The following is a 23,704-nucleotide window of genomic DNA, read 5'->3' as shown; positions in this document are numbered from 1 at the left end:
CAAACCATGAATCAGGAATACACACCAAATCTAAAAGTCTAATAATATACATTCTTGATCAGCCTATGTTGTATAAAGAATTACATTAGCAGAAAAGAGTCCAAATCAACTAAAAGGCTTCTGGGTTAAGAATTCTCTTCTGGAAATAATGGCCAAGTGAATTCACTTTCCTATTCCATCTGATATATTTTTTATGTACCTACGAACATAAACATGCCAGAAAGAAAAGTGACCAGAAAATGAAGCTGGTGTGAGAAGAAATTGCTGATTATGAAGGTCGTAAGATTATCATTGATTCACGTACCGGCACCTTTAAGGGCTCTCCATTGGCAGCTGTTATTGGTGCTGCAGTAATTGCTGGATGTCAGGGAACACCGAGTGACCAGCAATGACTGGAATGAAGGAAGTGGGGAGGTGAGGTGGGGGCGTGGAGTACATCCTAATGGAAGAACAAGCATATTTCTGCACAAATAACAACTCCAATATCAACTGTTTCAAGCAGAGTATCTGACTGGAACAAAACAAAATTTCAAAAAAAAAAAAAAAAAAGACTCATCAAAAGGAATTAGGGTAATCGTTGGAGATTACCAAAGGTTTATTTGGAATGACACAGCACTGAAAACATAATTGTTACAGATGATTTGTGGATACAGCATACACTATCTATTTTACTTTAGAACAATCTGTGAAGATGAGTTGCATAAATAGAAAGAGGTGGAAATATAGAGGAACTGTTTTTATAGTGTTCTTTTGGGGGTGGATGAATATGCCCCATCTTTCTACCCAATCTCATAAAGGCAGAAGAGAAGACTACTTAGCTGCCCATCCCAACTAGCCTGCCTCCAGCCACAGCGGCTGGACAGCTAGATAAATCAGGCCCTGCTTTCTCTGAGGGGGTCTCAGTGTGGTCATGCTATCTGTCATCTCATCCTGAAAACTGCACAGTACAAACACAGATACTGTTGACTGTTTTGGCAATGGGATGGCTGGTTTTGCCATGACGCAAAACTGCGACTGTAATGCCAGTCAGAATAAGAGCAATGCATGTATCAATGACACTTGAGAGGCAAAGAGTTACAATGGAAAGGAAAGAAAGCAACTATGTATATGTAGCCTTCTGCATACACATAGATCCAGGAGTCATGGGAACTAGCTTGCGTGACTGTGTGTCCATATATATATACATATAGATGTGTTGGAAAATAACATTGAGAAATTTTGCAGCAGTTTAGTTTTAAACACAGTAAACCTGAAAGGGAGCGAGAGCACGTGCTCACACCTGGGCAGGGGAATAAGATAATCTTGTACCACAGGATAATTCATCACATCTTCTGCAGGGCAGCCACTCAATACCATACACCTGATGCAGAGAAATAAAAGTCTGATCTGGAGAAAGCTACTTTAGAATTGGTGGGAGGGGATCAAGTACAAGAGTCCACAGCTTGGACAAAGCACAAACAAACCTGTTATTGACAACATGGGAACGAGTGAGGATTTTTTCCTTAATTTACTTTTCTTTCTCTTACGTTTTTTTTTGCACACATACTCCATTGATACATCTTCCCAAGGTTCGTCTGGCATCAGTCTGTAAATCATTAAGAGCATAATAGCAAAACTGAACTCTTCAGGTTTTCATGAAGGTTTAAAAACCCAGTAACTGAGCTCTTTCTTGCAATACTTGTTGCCCTAATCCAAGCGTCGGGTGAAGTTCTCCGGAAAGAGGCCTTTGTAGGTGGCAAGGTCTCTGTACTGAAGCCAGTCTGATTCCTTCACTCCCACCAGCCAGCCTGCATCCTGAAACACAATGACAGGACCTTCAGGGTCCAGCAAACTACTGGAAAATCCACACTGCCACAATTAATTAATAATGTGTTACATTAGTGTGTGGTTCTGCACCAGGATGTCACACTACAGGTAAAGTGCTGTGCCATAATCAATGGGAAGGCCTATCCCAAATAAGTTGTTAGTTAAAAAACAAAAAAGAAAAAAGAAAAAGATGGAATAAACGTTTTCAATGACTTATTGACTGTACAAAGTATAGTTAATTGACAATTAATATTAACATTATGACTGTACAAAGCATAGTTAATTGACATTAACTGGATTATAATATGAGTTCTTAAAGAGGAGAAAAGGATTACAATTACAACCAGCGCAAAGACAGGAATACCACGTGAAAGCATTTCATGCACAAGAGCATGACCTGTTCTGGGGTCAGAGTGTAAAAAAGGTTTTAGGTTCCTTGGGTTAGAATGGAGTACTGATGAGACCATGGAATGTCTTATATTTCATCCCAAGCCACTTGCTTATAAGAAAGAACTCTGACCCCCAGCTCATATCCTATAACCCCAATAAACTACCTATGTAGGGCTTATCAAATACTAAAAGCTAGATGTGTATTGCCTGATATTACTATTTTGGTTTTTATAATACCTAATTTTTCAAGTTTATATAAACTACAAATCAGTTGGATGTCATGGCATTCTTGCTGGAAGCACTCCTATATCCTTTATAAATTATTTCTCATAGACATTTGTCTGTCCTATAGAAGTGCCATCGCAAAAATGGAACATTTTGCCCCAGAAAGGGTAGAGAACCCATCCACGTATGGTCATGCAGAATGGGAGACGATACTTAAAACTGAGAAACAGAGGCTGTGGTCTGCCCTTGGCTTCCTGAAGATAAGCAGAGTCTAACTGGAAAAGCTGTGTTGAAAGAAACAGCAGGAAACGAGACCATAGGAAGTTCAAGGAGTGGGAAATGACTATCCTTATTATGTTAACCAGTGCAGAAAGGAAATTCCACTTCAGATGAGGGATGGCCAGGGTTAGTCTGAACCAACCCCCAACATAGTTCAAGTACATCAGAGAAAATTAGACCTCAAAAATTAAATGAAGAAGCTGAATTCATTCCCTTTTGATATAATCTGAGACTATAAATTGATGCTGCCATATAGACAAGAAATATCAGTATTTAGACAGCCCAATTTTTGAAGGCAGAAAAAAAACCGCTGGAGAAAAAAATGACTCAATAAAATAACTGATAATATCCTAGCTGATGAGGAAAAGTGCCCTCTTTAAAATTATGATGTCATATATGGGAAGGACAAAGCTATACTTAAAATAAAAGATGATAGCTAAATATTTTCTGAACCTCTAGAAAGCATATACAAGGTCATTTTTCCCCCACAAGTGTCTATATTTGACTTTATTTACAGTGAGTGAAAAATCTAATGGAGCTAAGTAGAGTTAAACACTTAAAAATTGTTTCAATAAAGAAAACAAGTAAAGGACTACACAAACCCACAATCAAGATATATTCCAACACATATATTCTGAAAGACAACCTGTAGAGAATAATAGCCAACATCAATCTTTAGCTGAGGAAAATATAAAAAATTAAATATTAACTGCTTAAAATATGTGGTAGAAAAAGATTTCCAGTTTTGGTAATGGCAGAATAGCTTGTATTAGACAAATCCTTCTGGAGAGAATAATTAAAAACACTGGAATAACTATATATCTATAAATATCTATATATACATATATGCAACTATTTATACATAAAAACAACTCTTGGTTATATAACATATAAAGTACACATTTATACATAATGGGATGGGTATAAATAATGGGTACAACTATTTGAAGATGCTGGAAATGACCAAAAGCAGGCAGAAATTACAGGGTATTTGACCCTTGAAAGTAGAGAACTGCACGGGGTGAGATCTATACTGATACAGCTTTTCCCCGGAGGATTATCCTCACTCAGTGTGATGTGGGGCATTCAGATCATAGAGTGTAAGGCTGTCAGAGAAGCTGTACACTCAGGGGGTATTATCTTGAAAAGAAAGGAGCCACTGTGGGATGGGTATCCTAATATATGTGGATAAATTGCCTTGAAGTCCTGGGCTGACCCCCAAGCTGTGCATGCATAAAGGGTACAGACCCACCCTAACAAAATATAAAACCAACTCCCATCAATTCAAGGGAATTATTCAGTAATTTATATGTCTGCTAAAACAAAAATGAGGAATTTTCAGATATAGAAAACAGAGTCAGACTCTTTACCATGTATGGTCTGCCTACTATGTCTAGTATCAATTAAAAAATTACTAGACATGGAAAAAAACAGGAAACTATGACCCAAAGATTAAAAAGCAAACAATAGAAATATGCCCTGAGATGGCCCAGCTGTTGGAATTAGCAGTAAGAAACTTAAGGCAGCTATTATAAATTTGTTCAAGTATATAAACTGAGAGACAGTGATAATGAAAGAATGTAAGTGGGAAATCTCAGCCAAGAAATGGAAACCATATGAAAGAACAATATGGAAATGAAGAATTCTAAGACTCTAATATCTGAGATGAAAAAGTCACTGGATAAACTTAACTACAAACTCAAAGTAGAAGAAGAAACAGTCACAGTACTTGAAGGCAGACCAATAGAAATTATCCAACCTGACTACCAGAGAGAAATAGTGAAAGAAAAAGAACAGCATCTTAGCCCTCAAGAAGTCCAACATAAGTATAATTAGATACCCAGAGAAAAAGAACAAAGAGAATTAGTCAGGAAAAAAAATTAAAGACAAAAAGCAAATATGGTGAAAAACATTAGGTTACAAGTTTAAGGAGCTCAGTGATTTTCAAGTATGAAGACCATATAAAACAAACAAACAAACAAAAAAAAAAACCCTACCCAAACACAATATATTCAAACTGATGAAAATGAAAGATATAGAGAAATTTATTAAAAGTAGTCAGGGAAAGTCACTTTGCATACAGAGAAGCAATATTAAACAAATGACAGTTGATTTCTAATTATAAACAATATAGACCAGAAAACAATGACATATGTTTAAAGAGTTGAAAGAAAAAAAAAATCAACTCAGATTTCTTTCTTAGTGAAAGTATCATTAAAAATTAAGAAGAATAAAGACATTTTCAGATAAACAGAAGCCAAGAAGATTTGCAGCCAGCACATTAGCACTGCAGGAATAGCTAAAGAAAGTTCTTTAAGGAGAAAGGAAATTAAGACCAGATGGAAACTCGGACTTATAGGAAAGAATGAAGACGTGGAAATGATAAACATGATGGTAAATATAAAAGACTACCTTTTTTTTCCTTTTATTTCTTTACAAAATAACTTCTGGTTAATACAGACAAAAATCCCATTATAAATGGGACTTTTAATATCTTTGAAATGTGTGATGCTGATACTTTTTCTTGATATTGGTAATTTATGCTTTGTGACTTTTCTTTCTTGAGTCTTTCTAAGGTTTTAACAATTTTGTTAATCCTCTCAAAAACCTACTTTTGGCTTCATCAATGTTATCTGTTATGTCCTTTATTGCATTCATTTGTGAATTTATTTTTATTATTTCCTTCCTTCTATACATTTTCTACTTAATTTCTATTTAACGATCATTATGAAATATTTTTAACTCACACTATGATTTCTTTGACCCAGGGGTTATTTAGAAGTGTATTTTAAAATTTTTAAATCTTTGGGGGCTTTTAAAGATACATTATTGTTATTAAGGGTTTTTTTGAGACAGGGTCTTGCTCTGTTGCCCAGGCCGGAGTGCAGTGGCGTGATCATGGCTCACTGCAGCCTTGAATTCCTGGGCTGAAACGATCCTCCAATGTCAGCTTTTTGAGTAGCTGGGACTACAGGTGTACACTGCTGCACCCAGCTAATTAAAAAAAAAAAAAATTTTGTAGAGATGAGGTCTTGCTATGTTGACCAGACTGGTCTGGAACTCCTGGCCTCAAGTGATCCTCCTGCCTTGGCCTTCCAAAGTCCTGGGATTACAGGCATGAGCCATCCTGCTCAGCAGATTATTGTTACATAAATTTCAAATCTAATTTTATTGTGGTAGAGACTGTTTGACCCAACACCTGATGTATCTTGGTAAGTGTATTGTCAAAAGAAAGAACAAAATGTTGAACATGTTAAGTCTTAACCTCAAAGGCAGTGATGCTTGACTTTATTTTTTAAGGGGAGAGCTCATGAATCTCTTTGAGAATAGTATGGAAGTTAGAGCTTTTCTCTCCAGAAAAATATGTTTGCAGATACATTTACTTGTGTTGCATACCATTTCAAGGGTTCACACATTTTATGAACGAGAACAAGATGGAGTTCTCAGTACCTTACATCAGATGACTCTTTTAGGAGGTGATATTTTTGAAGAATCTCTTTAAATTGAGGTATAACTTAAATACTGTATAATGCAGAGATGGTTAGGTATATAGCTCAATGAGTTTGGACAAATACATGCAGATATCCCTCTCAAGATAACAAAGCATTTCCATCACTCCAGAGTGTTCCCCAGGTTCTTTCCTAATCAATATCCACACACCCAGAGGCAACCACTTTTGAAGGGGTCTTTTAGTTCACATTCATAGTGTCTGCATTTCCTGAAGACAGGTGTTACAGAGACAACATTCCTAGAAAGTGGTTACATGATTAAGAAATGGTCAACTGTTTGTATTACATTAAAAAAAAAATGCAACAGCATCCCAAAAGGGTGTCCTAGAAACCTGGTTAATGATCTATGCTGTCACAAGCCCTTAAGCCCTTTTTAGATGGCTTGTAGCATCTCAGAAAATAGAAACATCTTTAGGAAGTGATTGTGTCCTCAGAAAAAATCAATGTAGCACAAAGCATCTTCCAATCTTTATCTTTTACCTGATCAGCTTCTGAATCTGAGGGGACCACCAGCACCACATCACCCCTTTGTAAGGTAAGTTCATCAGAATTTGCTGCCTCAAAATCATGCAGTGTTTCCACCTGCAGAAGATAAGAAGAATATATAAAAATCAATTTCCCAGCCAGATTATAAGCAGACACTCTTACAAGCACTCTCCAAGCTGGATGAAAAGATGAAGATATTTGCCATATGCCAAGGAAGAAGAAGGCCTCCAAAGCCAGAAGAGAAGTCCTATTCTCTGATATGAGGCCATTCATATGTATATTTATTAATAGTAATGCAATGCCCTCTACAACAGGGAAAAGTACTATATTAACCAAATTTTAATTCATCTTATTTTTGTTAGAGATTTGCATTTTATTATCACTGATGCTTTATTACTGTTTGTTGTTTAACTGGAACCAAAAATGTCTAAAGCTCCTCTAACCCCAGCTTCTGTCAAATAATAATCAGGAAAACCACCACTCGCAGGTTATACAGTAATTACTACGAAATAAAACTCTGTGATCAATTTCCGTGTAAATATATTTCCTTTCTTCCCTATCCTACCTTATATACAATGGCAACCAGTTTCTTTTCCTTTCCCATTTTGAAAAAGATTTCCTTAAAATTTTATTATAGGAAAATATTTTAAAGCAGAAGAAATAACGTAATAAACCTCCATGCATCTGTCACCCAGTCTGAATCACTCTACCATCATGGCTGATTTTATTTTTCCACCTTTCCCTCAACTCCACCCCTGAGAGTAAACATCGGCTTTTAAAGTGTATATTTTGCCATTGGGCATATTCATAGAATCATAAACTGTCAGAGTTGGAAATGGATTATGTTATCCCTAAATTAATTTCTCTGATGGGAGAACTGATACCCAGAGAGAGGATCTATAGGGGTGCCTTAGCTTATTCTACAGTTAGTGAGGAGGCCAGAATGGGCCCAGCAAGCTCTGGCCGTGTTTGGCACAAGGCTTCTTAGACTCCTTGTGCTCCAATTAAAACAGAACCTAGCAAGAAACAACCCCCTATCTACAGGTTTAATTTTTTTTTCTAAATTAATCATTCATAAATCCATTATAGCTGACCCTGTCCCCACAAGAGGTAGCAAGGTAGTAGTTACTTTCTAGTGGAGAGAGATAAAGACACACACACACACACACACACACACACACAGAGAGAGAGAGAGAGAGAGAGAGACAGAGAGAGAATGATATGACATTTTACGCTTTAGAAGAAAAAGAGCTGAATTTTGAAATGTAAAATCAAATTTAAAAACTTAAAATTCCTTTTCAGATTCTATTAGGAAACATCTGAGACAGGAAACACTTGGGTTAGGCCAGTGTTTTCAGGTATTTACTAAGTTTTTCGGTAAGAATGCTTTGGTTTATGAAGGCTCTAAGCAGCCTGTCTGAGCAAAACCTTCCTCCCATTAACTTAGCCACCTTTTTTTCTGCCTTTTGGTGCAAGTTTATTCATATATGTATCCACTAATTTACAAAATATTTATGGGCTTCCTACTCTGTGTCATGCACCCTACGAGGTGCCAGAGTTGACTGAAGGATTGCTGCCTGACCCCCAGCGGGTATAGCCCAGTCAGGAGCTCTTGGTGATTCCAAGGCCTGGTCTGAGCCAGGCTCCACAGATTCACAGGCACCCGGGGGAGTAGAGAGGAGGGAGGGCTGGAAGAGACTCTCTCATTCATTACCCAGGGGCATACTGTTTGCCCTGTGGTTAGCTTCCCTTTAGTCATTCTTTGTTAAAATATGAAAATCTATTACTGTCGACCTGGCTTGTCCAAGTGATGTTGTGGTGAAGGGAAAGCAGTTCAGAGAAATAATAATTGCAAAAAGTAAAAGTAAACACTGGAAAACCAAAGACTTAAGCAAAAGGGACTCAAAGCAAAAAAAGGACAAATGAGAGTTAAAAAAATAAGAATACCTTGTAGAGAAAGCCAGGAGGCAATTCCTGAGAGGCCTCCCGTACAGATGCTAGCTGGTCAGCAGTCCCCACGGCTGGTGCAGAAGGCATTGGCTGAGGGTCCTGCAGGGGCTTCGGCTCCGTAGCCAGCTCTGGCGTCTCACTGCTGGGGCCCAGAGGAGCCACGTCCTCGGTGGTCTCCTCGGGCTCTGCACCTATAGTTATTTCGTGTTCTCCCTCCTCTTCATGGTTGGAGGCAGGCTCTATGACCACTGAAGGGATGACCTTCTCCTGGGGGAAGAAAACCTGTGGCAGTGCCCAGCAGGGCCTGGAAAACACAACCTCCTTGTCCTGCACAACCTGCCTCAGCCCCCAGCCCAAAGCCGGGGCTGCCACTTCCATACTTCCCCATCAGCCAGAGTCAGGCTCCGGGTCTTCTGCTGTGCCACACAGCCTCCTTCTGTTCCTCCTGAGGCCTAAACCCTTAGTGGAATTAACTTCTGGATCCTTGAATAGCCAGGCAGTTTGGTAAGCATGAGGTTTCCGTGGAAACTGGGAGGAGACATAGGGGATGGGAGACTGAGTCTTGAAGGGTGAGGGAAACCATCCTGAGAGGGATTGCAGGAAGTCAGTGCAGGCCGGCCTGGTTCTTTTTTTTTTTTTTTTTTTTTTTTGAGACGGAGTCTTGCTCTGTCGCCCGGGCTGGAGTGCAGTGGTGTGATCTTGGCTCACTGCAAGGTCTGCCTCCCGGGTTCACGCCATTCTCCTGCCTCAGCCTCCCGAGTAGCTGGGACTACAGGTGCCTGCCACCACGCCCGGCTAATTTTTTGTATTTTTAGTAGAGACGGGGTTTCACCATGTGAACCAGGATGGTCTCGATCTCCTGACCTCGGGATCCGCCCGCTTCGGCCTCCCAAAGTGCTGGGTTTACAGGCGTGAGCTGCCGCACCCGGCCCCACAGGCTGGCCTGGTTCTTGTCCCACGGAGCCCTAACTCTTGCCGCTGGCAGTTCACCTCCTGTGAGCCCCTTCCTCCCCTCCCCTAGTCCCAGGAGGCCCCCAGTGCCTGAACCATGCTTGCTGGTGAAGATCCAGCCGGGGTTTGGAGATCATCCACCAGTCCTTCGCTTGTGATTCCAGCCCCCCACGGCTGTGGCCGCTGCAGGGACCACACCTCCCACAATCCACTCCAGGTACTCTAGTGTCTGAACCAAAGAATTAGGACCACGCTTTCATTTGTTTCACAAAGATGAGCATGGAGGGGAGTTTCATCAGCGAAACAGGAGTCTTTCTATATTCCCTCTGCTATCAGCGGACTAGAGCAGTAACATTCGTCAACTTAGAGAGATAATACCGTCTTTCCATGAGTACAACAATATACGCAAAAACACTCTGGGAACTGTGATGAGAAAATCTAAGGGGAAAAAGGAATATTCTTTTAAGTTCCTTCTCCCATAACACTGCTATCTGCCTCAGCCCCCAGACCAAAAAGGGATAATGAAAGGGATAATTCAGTTTCAAGTTTTAAGCAACCCTGGAGAAATTTTTGAAAATTTATTGGGAGTAAAATCATCAGGAGAAAACAATACATACCATTAAGGCCCCTCTTAACATTGCCTTCTAGAATACAGAAGAACCAGACAGTGGAGGCAGGCCCTGGGGTTGGAGGCCCCTGCAGTGGTAGAGTATGTGGCTTTGTGGCCTCTCAATGCTGCTCTGAGGCAGTGCCGAGCAGGGCCCGCTCCAGCCTCATGCACAGACCTAATGGCCCAGGTCCCTTTGTTTCCCTTGTCAAAGTACCACACAGTGGTGGGCTCTTGGTGAAAGGGGCCTGATGGTGAATTTGGGACACTCTGATGATGATAATAACCACCAAACAGTAATAAGAATAGTAAGATCTAAATACTATTGAGTTCTCCCTGGGCTAAGTGCTCACTTCACCACCTTCTCTTTCTCCCGGCTCCATTCTCATCCTTTTCACTGTCCTGCTTCATTCCTTTCTCCACCACCCCAGAGCTCCCCCTTCCCCTTTCCATGCTTAGGCCCAGTCAGCCACAGGCCCTGAGGGCCTGTATGCAACATTGTGATGCTGATACTGAGCAGCTGGGATTACTCTTTCTGAGAATCTGATAATAATGTTGTTTGGTGGAGTCACAAAATTGCTACAAACCTATTATACATCCAAAGAGTTATCACCATGGACCAACCAACAGAGCAACCAGCCCACGCCGCCTCCCAGGAGCTCCCCTGGCGGCAACATGGGACACTCACCTGAGGCACTGTTGCTGCCAGCTCCTCTGCTTCAGCTTGGGCACTCTCTGCACCCTCGGTTTCAGTTCCAATTTTGGCCTCCTCTAAACTTACTCCTTCCCCGGCAGGGAGAGTGGCCTTCTCTGCCTCTGCTTCCTCTCCTGGGGCCCCCTCAGCTGCTGACACCAAGGTTCCAACAGCTGCATCAGCATCAGCTCCAGGTATGATCTGCAGGGCAGAATCCAACGGGTCACGTCTGCATCTCCATGGGCCTCCGCCAGGAGTCAAACTCAAGCCTATTTCTAATCTCTCCTCTGCGGAGGCTATTCAGATTTGGAACATTCTTTGCACTCCCAGGATTTAGGTACAGCAGAGTCTGCCATGTATTCATCAACACTCTGACTTCTTTTCTGCTGAGCTCCCAACAATTCTACACTCCTTAGCTTTCCTTGCTGTCAGGTGTGGCAAATGGGATTGGAATGGAAGTGACATATACTATTCCAAAAACACGGCTTTTAAGGTGTAGGTGGTCCTCTCCACAAGCTATTTCCATTTTTATTGGCTGGAAGCAACAAATGAGGCCTTAAGGGAATAAAAGAAATATAATTGAATCTCGAGACCTTAAACTCGCCATGCCAAAGGAAAGCTGAGCTTGGGAACAGAGTCACACGAAAACAACCTTCCTTTCATTCCCAAACACAGAGCTATAATTTCACATGCTTCCTTCATCTTACGTAACATGCGGAACTACAGAGCGTGAGATGAAGGCATGAGTGACTGTGTGCCCACTCCCCCTTTTTATATGTGAAATGTAGATTCACTGAGCACTAATCAGAGCCTCACAAGAATGTGACACTTGCCTCATTGCCTACCCACCCTCCTTTTAAAAATTTATTCCCTTCTTGCTTGCTATTTCCCCTTTAAATTCTCAAAACTCTCTTCAGAAAAAGCACCGGTTACAGATCCTCCTTTGACTCATGTCTCTTTTTCCGGGTGCATCCTTAACCTTGGCTAAATAAGCCTCTCCATGACTGAGACCTGCCTTGCTCACTTTTTGATTTACATAGAACATCTGGGTCAGAGGATGGAAGTGACCTGGGTCAGAGAGAAAAGCCATATCAGAAAAGCATCCTCATCACACAAAGTCAAAATTTCGAAAAATTGCATTTTAGTATAAACTTTCAAATCTTTGTGAGGAAGGTTCCAAAAGCCAAATCACTTTCACAGGAAAAAAAAAATAAGGAAGCTTTCTCAATGAACCCTCAGGAATGAAGGGGAAATAATTTTTGTAATCAAATATGCATGGTAATGCTCCAAATAGCTGCAGAGCCCATTACAGGCAAAATACCAAAATCACAGTTTAGGTCCAGTAAGGAGAAGTGAAATAGAAAAAAGCCAGAATTTTCTTTCTAAGGTAGAAACACAGTCAGAAGAAGAGTTTTAAGTAGTATTTAAAATTTGAGATAATGAAATAAAGGAAGTGCAATCAGAAGTTTCAGTTTTGAACAAATGGGTTGGAGTCCAACTCTTTAAACAGGATTCTGACAACATCAGCTTGACAGACTTGATTTGAGAGGTTCACATGAGAAAGACTATGGAAGAAGAATCTCAGGTTGATCTTATATAATATATCCAGGACACATATTTCAAAAGTGGATCTTACTATCTGATGTGATTAGGATTAACTACTTTTTCCTTGTTGAATACATTCTACCCAGTTCAACATCTTAAATTAGGAAGGCCCTAATGTTGCAAATATTAACTTTCAAACTCAGAAAACAGAAAAGGATAATGAAGAGTACCTCTGAGTGGGCATCAGAAATTGGAGATGAAGAACATGAACCATACACCTACACTTATAACAAAGCAGTTTTAAAAACGTTTCTGCTGGCTCAAAGCTATAGGTAATAGTTTAAATAAAAATGCCTGTTACAGAATATATACCGTACATTTTTCTACAAGATAATATTTTATTTGGGAATGAAAAAGAAATGTTAACAGCTATACTACTCATTATATGTCCAAGTATTCCTCATATTTTTAGAAATTTATTTCCCTCTCTTATGAGAATCTCCTATTATGAGGATGTGGCTCTCCACACAGGGTGTACAATGATTTAAAATACAATCCCTAGCCATGACATACTTCCTTCTTCCTGCCCTGTCATGAAAGTGTATGTGACATGGTTTGGCTCTGTGTCCCCACCCAAATCTCATCTTATAGCTCCCATAATTCCCGTGTGTTGTAGGAGGGACTCGGTGGGAGATGATTGAATCTTGGGGGTGGGTCTTTCCCATGCTCTTCTCATGACAGTGAATGGGTCTCGCCAGTTTTGATAGTTTTAAAAATGAGAGTTTCCCTGCACAAGCTCTGTTATTGCCTGCTGCCATCCATGTAAGATGTGACTTGCTCCTCCTTGCCATGATTGTGAGGCCTCCCCAGCTATGTGGAACTGTAAGTTCAATAAACCTCTTTTGCAAATTGCTCAGTCTCAGGTATGGCTTTCTCAGCAGCATGAAAACGGACTAATACATTATGGGTTCACAAAAGTAATGCTTTCTCATGAATTGTAACAGACACTTATTTAAAGTGAATTATAAATGCTGATGGTTATTGAAGTGGGGTAAAAAGTACATGAGGGTTTATATTTTGGCAAATGGCTGAAAATTCCTATAATAAAAAGTTTATTTTGAAATCAAATAGAATTTCATCTCTGTTTTAAATAAGCACCGACCTTTTTATGGATGCTATTGTTACTGCTGTCAAGAGAATAGTAATCAGAACATAAATTAGTAGGGTATCTTAATCCCAAGAAGAACAATGAGCAATTGCTCATAGCTTTATTGTTGGAGACATTAACAGGGTTTCTCTAGGATACTAAGGACCTAATAAAGTTTCTTCCATGTTAAAAACTATCCTGAAAGAAAATGTGCATGCAATAAACTTATGAGCTCAAATGTAGAAAACAAGTTGTGTCATGATTATAAGCTTATTCTCTCCATCTGTCTGGAAAATCACACCTAAGAATACCCCACTAGTTTCAACAGCTTGGAAGCAGATGGACTCTATCTACATGCAGACGGTATGGACAAACAGAGCAGCAGACACCACCACTACACACACATGCAGCAGAGGCACTGCTACAGATGAAAAAGCAGACAGGATGTTATTTCATGGGCTACTCTCCCAGTGGTTATGCATAAACCCTTTTATACACATATGTTCCAACTACACATTATTACTAATTGGCTTTTAGTCTCAGTTGAATTGATCCTACATCTCTGGGAGAGAATATACTTCTGTGACCTATAGATGGTGTTGCCACAGGTAATTTTTTAAATTTGTTCCATACAAACATGTTTATTATTAACCTGTAACTTACCTCTAGATATCTATCAATTTGATTGTATAAGATTTTACCATCACTAAATATACATGTTATCACCTTTCCTTTGCTAGATAATTTAAGCAGGCAATGAAACTAGACTCCTATCTTTTGCCATATACAAAAATTAAATAAATGAATTAAAGGCTTAAATCTAAGGTTTCAGACTATGAAACTACCAAAAGGAAACACTGAGAAAACTCTCTAGGACACTGGACTGGGCAAAGATTTCTTGAATAATACTCCAAAAGCACAGGCATGCAAAGCAAAAATGGACAAATGGGATTACGTCACATTAAAAAGCTTCTGCACTGCCAAGGGAACAATCAACAAAAATGACCTGCATAATGGGAGAAAATATTTGCAAACTACCCATCTGACAAGGGATTAATAACCAGAATACATAAGGAGCTCAAACAACTCTATGGGGGAAAAAAAATCTAATAATACAATCAAAAAATGGGCAAAAGATCTGAATAGACATTTCACAAAAGAAGACATCAACAGCAAACAAGTATGTGAAAAGGTGCTCAATCTCATTGATCATCAGAGAAATGCAAATCAAAACTACAATGAGATGTCACTCACCCCAGTTAAAATGGCTTTTATCCAAAACACAGGCAATAACAAATGCTGACGAGGAAGTATAGAAAAAAGAAACCTCATATACTGCTGGTGGAAATGGAAATTAGTGCAAATATTATGGTGAACAGTTTGGAAGTTCCTCAAAAACAAAACAAAACAAAACAAAGGACAAAAACTAAAAGTAGAGATACCATATGATCCAGCAATCCCACTGCTAGGTATATACCCCCCAAAAAGGAAATCAATACATCAAGGAGGTATCTGCACTCCCATGTTTGTTGCAGCACTATTCACAATAGCCAAGATTTGGAAGCAACCTAAGGGTCCATCAACAGATAAATGGATAAAGAAAATGTGGTACCTATACACAATGGAGTACTATTCAGCCATAGAAAAGAATGAGATCTTGTCGTTTGCAACAACATGGATTGATCTGGAGGTCATTGTGTTAAGGGAAAAAAATTCAGGTACAGAAAGACAAACTTTGAATGTTCTTACTTGTTTGTAGGTGCTAAAAATTAAAACAATTGAATTCATGGAGAGAGAGTAGAAAGATGCTAACCAGAGGCTAGGAAGGGTAGTGAGGAAGTAGGGGAGATGGTTAATGGGCACAAAAATAGTTAGAAAGAATAAATAAGACCTAGTATTTCATAACACAAACAGGGTGACTACAGTCAACAATAACTTATTGTACATTTTAAAATAACTAAAAGAATATTATTGGATTATAATGCAAAAAAAAGGATAAATGCTTGAGGAGGTGATAGATATCTACCCTGATGTACTTACTACACGTTGTATATCTGTATCAAAATATCTCATGTACCTCATAAATATATACACCCCCTATGTACCCACAAAAGTTAAAAGTAAACATAAAATAAAATAATTAAAAAAAAAACACAGGTATTAGCTGCTGTAACACCAACCACCAGCAGGTGGCGGCTAAAGGCTCTACCTGACTGCTCTGACGTTCCTGACCTTGCAGGAGCAAATACCTCAGCCTCAGCACCTCAGCAATTTACCTCATTTCTGTCATAAAAAAGAACTGCAGCATGCAGAAAACTGATTTTAAGAATAATAAATAAATATCAGGAAAATACTGAAATTAAAAATTCTGGCAAAAGTAAGGTGCTAAGGAATTGGCACTTTAGACTATAAAGGGAAGCCAAACAATTTGAATGATCTGCTTGGAAAACAAACAATTAACACTTCTACACCCTATCTCTGAGTCCATTAGTAATGAATTCCCACTTTTCCAGCTGCTGTTTACTTAACAAGTTGATTTTACAGAGCTTAAAATCGTTACTTAAACAGAGAAGGATCATCCACTATCTGCGTATCCTCATAGCTTTCTGTTTCTGACACCGGTCTGATGATCAGGGGTGCCTCAATCCTCCCTTCATGTCTGGAATCTGGTCCAGATTTTTTGCTCTTACCAAAATATTTCCAATGCCCTATTTACTGACCGCAAGAATAGAACAACATAAAAATACAATGGAAAACAGGAACCCATTTGTTCAGATTAGGTGTTAGCTGTAGACAAAATCAAGAAAAGAGTGAAAAGGTTTTCATTGATGAAAGTTATACCTCTTATTATTATTGTTGTTGTTATGCATTTCAATTTGTTAGCTATTTGTAGAGCTATAACAGAAAAACACCATTTTCTATGCTTTGCTTGCTACAGTACATGTTATATCTGCTAGGAAAAAACACAATGATAAATGACTGCTATTTGCTTTTAAAAAAATGTTACCCAGGAAGACCAGAGGACTGAATCTGCTGAAAGTATTTCAAGCCTTTCATACCCAGTGCTATCAAATGCTTCTCTTCACTCTAAATGTTCAGAAAAACACAATTATCCTATCTTCTGCCCAAACTATACTATTTATTGGTCAAATATATTTATGGGGGAAACAGCTATTGCAAAGAGAGACTAAAAATGTTCTCCTTGACTGTGGGCACATATTTACTTTATCTATGTGGTCTATGAGGTGCAGAAAGTAGGAGTATTGCTAACCCTCCTATATATCACACAGAAATCACAGCGACCAGCACAGAACCTTCTGGAGAGAGTAGGTGGTGGGTCTCTGCACCATACATACCTCATTGCTTTCTCTTTTTCGAAATGAAATCTCACTCTTGTTGCCCAGGCTGGAATGCAATGGCACGATCTTGGCTCACTGCAACCTCTGTCTCCTGGATTCAAGAGATTCTCCTGCCTCAGTCTCCCGAGTTGCTGGGATTACAGGCACCTGCCACCACATCCGGCTAATTTTTTTGTATTTTGAGTGGAGACGGGATTTCACCATGTTGGCCAGGCTGGTCTCAAACTCCTGGCCTCAGGCGATCCACCTGCCTCAGCCTCCCAAAGTGCTGGGATTACAGGCATGAGCCACCGCGCCCGGCCTCTCATTGCTTTCTAATATTCTGCCTCAATCATCTCCTTGGTGGAAAGCCATATAATTATGGTATTCATGCCAGGGTCCTCTAAACACCAGTTTAAAGTTGCTTTAGCAAAATTGTCTGGAAATGTAATGACATGAACAAAATACAACAATAGCCTAGGTTATCAATCATGTAAAATAGCCAAACACAACCGGGTGACAGAAACTAGCCAGTCCTGCTATGAGATGGTGCCGTAAAAGCAGGCCAACAAGGACCAAGACTCCCAAACATGTCAGAGTAGTGATAGGCTCAAGAGAACTTGTCATCTCTGAGGTTTATGTCATGCATTCGTACATTCATTCACTCGTTTATTTATTTGCTTGTTTTCTTGGTAATATTAGCTCTGAACAATGCCTGAAAGTAGTTTGCCAATCACGCAATTGGTCTGGATGAGACAACTGAAGAAGATACTTTGATTCTCCTTCTGCCCATGAAATTCCATACTTATTTATCAAGTAGGTTATTGTAAGTGATCATAGGCATTTTTCTAATAAAGCAATTAAAATATTTTTTCTAACAAATTTTAAAATAATAAAAGATAATTTATGGCAACATTTTGATATATTTAGTTGTATTCATTTTCTAATCATACAAGGTTTATTTTGCAAAACATGAGTCATGTTTCTTAGAAAAGTTATAGTAATGGATATGTAATAATTTATTGCTTATTCTATTTAACAAGTTATTTAACAGTTCTATTAGAATTAAACACTAGTTGGTTTCATTTTTAAATGTTACTCTAACACTGTGAGAAAGATCTTTGGTTTGTAACCCAACAATTATTTAGGTTACATATTTCAATAATTTAAATACTAAATACTGCTCTCTTTATTTATTTATGATATTTTCATTAAACATGTTTTTGGGGTTTCTGCTCAACATAATAACAAATTTTTTTTAAAAAATTTCAAAAACATAGAATACAATGAACTTCTAAGTGCCCGCCACCTAGGATCTTCAACAGACATGTCACCACATTTGCTTTATCACGTCTTCCCACCTATCTGCCTTGATTTGAGCCACCTTTTGGTCAACTGCAATATATCTTCACAAAATGCTTTTTAGGAATTCTATGGAAAGTCTCTAGCACCTTATGTAATTGGTAATGTCTTTCTGCTGCTTTCCTACATGGCCAACTATTGACTTGGGGTAGAATTACTATGTTGTGTTTCTTTGTGCTCAAAATCTGTATGTTATTCTAATAGCTTCTGACCTTTAGTATTGGTATGGATAAGTCAGAGAACAACCTAATTGTTGTTCACTTGTAGTGCTTTCTTATTTCCAATCTAGATGCTTGCAGGACTTTTTTCTTTAAACTCTGAACTTAAATATTTAAAATAATACATTTCAATGTAGTCTCTCTCCATTAAGTTTGTTTTTTTGGGTGATTTCTTATGATCCACGTGCATTAATTCCATCAACTAGGAAAATTTCTGCTCGAGCATGTTTTCTTCTATTATACTGGCCACTTCTGCTTCTGTAACATTCTTCTAGTCTCTTCTTCAGGATGAACTTCTACCCATGAGCTGTATCTTCACTCCTTGGCCCTAAATCCATCACCTTTACTTGTGCTTCTCTTTATTTGTTGGGAGAACTCCTCCAGCTGGTCCTCATATCACTAAATCGATTCTCTATAGTGTTGCTTCTCATCTTTACCACGTCTCATGCAAATTTTAATTCTAATATTACATTTCCTCCCCTTAAAATCTTTACCCATGTTATTGAGTTCCGTTTTCATCTGCCTTTCAAAGTGACTTTCTTTTCTTCTCAATATGGTTGCCTTATCATCTCACCCTTCATTTTTTGTTTCACCTATCGAGGTCCTCTTGAGTATTACAAAAAGGAAGGCAATTTTCAAATTTTGTCTTTGTATGTCAGGTAAATTTTGTTATTGTTGCATATTCTCTAAAGAAACTTTTAACTCTGGCATGCAATCATTATTTTTTTCTTTTGTATTGCTCTTTAGGTGTTTGCTAATCTTAAAACTTATTTATTTGCTTAGTTTTCTCAAATCAGGGGAAATCTCTATAGGCTTGATGTTTACAGTAGATGTGGAAACATTTTCTTTGTTCCATTTTACTCATTATCTGGGGACTCTTAGATATCCTTTTCAGAACAGGAGCTGGAGAGGGATTTATCAAGTCTTTACATAGAATCATCTGTTACATAAATCCCCCAAATATATGTGTCAAAGGATATACTTGTGTGAGAGTAGCAGCAGGCCCCAAATGGCCTGCATGCTTCAGAAAGGAATCCCATACTCATGGCGGGGTAGATGCAAGTTGTCTCTGATTGAGGGTGGAGATGGATGACACTCTCAGATATTTTCCCTTGCCTGGCTCAGGTATTATGCTTCAACGATCCATTTATACTTTGTTTTATAGAAAATTCTCTTGGGTTTAGCTAACATTTCTAAAATATACTTTTGAAATGTTGACTTTCTTTTTCTATATGCTGGGTTTTTTTGTTTAAGAGTAAAATCATTAAAATGAAAACAAACAAACAAAAAAAACTGGTATTAATGAATCTGATTTTTTGAGTGATTTTTAAGTGTTTTCAGCTTTCTCATGAATCTTCATTTATACATCCCAATGACAAATTTCATTTTAAAAAAAATGCTCCAAGGATTTTTTTTTTCTCCCAAGATGGCTGACTGGAGACGTCAGATGCCAGTTCTCTTCAGAAAGGGGATCAAAGTTACAGATGAGTGGCCATGATCTGAATGGAAAGCTGAGAGAAGAGAGCCAGGACCTGTTGGAGTTCCCATGGAAATAAGCTGGGGTGCAGAAAAGGAAAGCTACAAAAGTCTGGTAGAGACTGACCCTTAAGGAACTTAGAATTCGGTAGTAAGGATAGGTGGGGGTGTTTCTCTACTCCCCTCTCTTCTGTGACAGACTGCTGACCACTAAATTGTCAGAGAGCGCCTCTGCCCTTGTGGCCTTGGGCAATGCTGCTGGTAGCCACCTGAGAACTTCCTGAGGACAGAGCAGCGGTGGTCAGCTCCTCCAGGTGTACTCGCACTCCCCTCAGGCCTGCACTGAAACGGCAGGTGCCATACCAGCTGTGCGCACAGTGTGGGTCACTGCCTGCCTGAGGAACCTAGGCCTTTGTGCAGCTGTATCACCAGACCCCTGCAAACATACCTCAGAACCCACTCTGATTTGGCATTGATAGAGGACTGATAGGGAGGATGCTGGGAAGTTGTGGGTACTCCAGAGAGCTAGCTCTTGGCACAGGCCACCCTGAGGGAAGGGGGAATATGGCCTGTCAAAGTGCCCCTTGGAACAAAGGAAATGCAGGCATGGTGCTGATTTCTGCAAGGGGCAGGACCAGTGGCTGGGAAAGATCATGGAAAAGGGGCCATTTCCCATCTCCCCCACCCACTGTTGTGGATGCAGAGCAGATTTTCTCTGCTGGGGGCTGGTGCCAGTGCACTCGGAGAAAGCCTTTTCAGTGCATTTCCCGATGGCCGCATCCCCAGTGAAAGTGAGCCTATGCCATTTGGGTTTGCACAAAGGGCAGAGCCCATCTTCCCCTCCCTAAACAGAGTGGGCAGCATGGTGGCAACAGAGGACAGACAAGTCACAGAGCTATCTGCTCTGGATTGGGGGAAGAAGCTCTGCCCCAAGGCCATTTTGCTGATAGCCACCAGACAGGTCCTTTCACAGACCTCAGTCACACTGCAGACTGGAGTCAAAGGACAGCATCTATTGAACTGAAGGTCACGAGTCCTGCAACAGTAAACTGGATCACATTCCTGCCTATCTAGGATGAGAAGCTGGTGCAGCCCCCTAACGCTTATCCCCAAGAGCTCAGCATATCCCAATACAAATCCTCCTGTCACCCTTGTCAGGGTAGGTGCCTCCATTCATCATCCAGCTACCCAAGGGTAAGCCAGCTCTCATCCTTAAATGCCACCTACTGGACTGGAGACTGAAGACCAAATAAAAAACCTGCTGCAGAAGGGCATAGTGCTAATGTATGACATAAACTTCTTGAAACCTCCGCACTCCCAGCCCCACAGAAGACAGTGTATCAACTCATATACCCAATATATTGCTACAACAAGCAGCATTTGAGAAAGCCACCACACAACAGATATCCATAACCAAGGAACCCATGCAGAGCCTTGGCCTCCTGAATGCACCTAGAAACAAAGCCAAATAATCATATACAACAAACCCCACAGCCATATCCTCAAGGAAAAAAAGAATAAAAAATCTAAATGTCCCATCAAAGGATGACTAATTTAAACATAAGAAGTGACAGCTTCTTCACGTGAGAAAGAATCAGCAGAACTCTGGCAATACAAAAAGACAAAGTGTTTTGACACCTTCAAAGGAGTGCAGTATGTTCCCTTAAACATATGTGAGGGAATGATTCAGAAAAAGTTTTCCTGATCTTGATAGAGAAGTATTTATCCAGATACAAAAAATTCAGAGAACACTTGGGGGGTACTATATGAGATTAACATCATCAAGAAATATAATCAACAGAGTATCCAAGATCAACACTAAAGAAAAAATCTTAAAGGGAGTTACAGAGAAGTGTCAAATTTATCTACAAAGGAACCAACAGACTAACAGTCGACTTCTCAGCAGAAACCTTATAGGCCAGAAGAGATTTGGGGCCTATTTTTAGCCTTCCTAAAGAAAAAAAATGCCAGCCAAGAATTTTATATCTTGTCAAACTAAGCTTCATGAACGAAGGAGAAATAAAGTCTTTCCCAGACAAACAAATGCTAAAGGAATTCGTCACCACTAGACTGGTCATACAAGAAATGCTGAAAGGAGTTCTAAACATGAAAGGGGACGGGTGATACCACCATAAAAGCACACATAAGTACAAAGTTCACATATCCTATAAAGCAATTACACAACTGAGATTGTAATGCAACTAGCTGATAACACTATGACAGGAACAAAATCTCACATGTCAATATTAAACTTGAGCATAAATAGCCTTAATGTTCCACTTACAGATTGGAAAATTGGATTAAGAAAAACAAAACCCAAACCCAGCCACCTGCTGCCTACAAGACACCCATCTAACATGTAATGACACCCACAGGCTCCAAGTAAAGGGGCTGGAAATGACGTATTATGTAACTGGAAACAAAAAGAGCAGGAGTTGCTATCCTTATATGAGATAAAACAGACTTTAAGCCAATAACATTAAAAAGAAAGACAAAGACAGCATTATGTCATAACAAGAGTTCAATTCAACAAGATTTAGCTATTTTTTATATATATAAATATATATATATAAATGTGCATATATATGTATATATATGTGTGTGTGTGTATATATATATCCAACACCAGAGCACCCAGATTTATAAAACAAATGCTACTAGCCCTGAGAAAAGAGATAGCCATCACTACAGTAATAATGGAGGACTTCAATACCCCATTGATAGCACCAGATTGATGACCAAGGCAGAAAACTAAAGAAGAAACTCTGGACATAAATGTACTTTTGACCAAATGGACTTAATAGATATCTATAGAACATTCCACTCAGAAACTGCAGAATGTACATTTTTTTAAATCTGTACATGGAACATTCTCTGAAATCAACCATATGCTTAGCCATAAAGCAAGTCTCAATAAATCCAAAACCCTGAAATCATACCAAGCAACTTCTCAGACCACAGTGGAATAAAATTAAAAATAAATACCAAGAGAAACTCTAAAAACCACACAAGTATTTGGGAATTAAACAACTTTCTCCTGAATAACTTTTGAGTAAATAAGAAATTAAGGTAAAAATAAAAAAATTGAAACAAATGAAAACAGAGATACAACATATCAAAACTTCTGGCATACAGCAAAAGCAATGCTAAGAGGAAAGTTTATACTGTTAAATACCTACACCAAAAAGATATAAAGATCTCAAATTAACAATCTAACGTCATATCAAGGAACTAGAAAAATAAGAAAAACCAAACCTAAAGCTAGCAGAAGAAAAGACGTAACAAAGATCAGAGCAGAACTAAATGCAATTGAAAATTAAAAAAAAAAAAAATCTTATGAAGGATCAACAAAACAGCCAGTTGGTTATTTAAAAGGATAAATACAATTTATAGACTGCCTTAATAATTAATATTAGGTGTCAACTTGACTGGATTGAGGGATGCCTAGATGGTTGGTGAAGTATTGTTTCTAGGTGTGTCTGAGAGGTTGTTGCCAGAGGAGACTCACATTTGAGTCAGTGGACTGGGAGAGGAAGACCCCTCCTCAACATGAACGGGCACCATCCAATCAGCTGCCAGGATGGCTGGACCACCATGTAGAAGAGGGGGATAAGCTTGCTTGCTCTAAGTCTTCTCTCTCTCTCTCTCATGCTGGATGCTTGCTTTCTCTCCTATTGCCCTTGAATATCAGACTCAAGGTTTTTCGGCCTTTGGACTTTGG

At 39.3% G+C, this 23,704-nt stretch overlaps 1 protein-coding gene across 1 annotated transcript in view; it reads right to left on the bottom strand.

The window, feature by feature from the left end:
- Positions 1-562: 562 nt before the first annotated feature.
- Positions 563-23,704, bottom strand: part of AMPH (amphiphysin) — a 271,429-nt gene continuing 248,287 nt past the window's right edge. The window contains exons 19-22 of the mRNA XM_011972763.1: positions 10,892-11,098; positions 8,643-8,912; positions 6,690-6,791; positions 563-1,794 (exon numbers count right to left, since the gene is read on the bottom strand). Of these exons, the coding sequence (XP_011828153.1) occupies positions 1,687-1,794; positions 6,690-6,791; positions 8,643-8,912; positions 10,892-11,098 (687 nt within the window). The 3' untranslated portion in view covers positions 563-1,686. The remainder of the gene's footprint in view (positions 1,795-6,689; positions 6,792-8,642; positions 8,913-10,891; positions 11,099-23,704) is intronic.

The sequence above is a fragment of the Mandrillus leucophaeus genome, unplaced genomic scaffold (genome assembly GCF_000951045.1).
Source record: "Mandrillus leucophaeus isolate KB7577 unplaced genomic scaffold, Mleu.le_1.0 Scaffold100, whole genome shotgun sequence".
Classification (NCBI taxonomy): domain Eukaryota; kingdom Metazoa; phylum Chordata; class Mammalia; order Primates; family Cercopithecidae; genus Mandrillus; species Mandrillus leucophaeus.
This window is presented reverse-complemented; position numbering and strand designations above follow the sequence as displayed.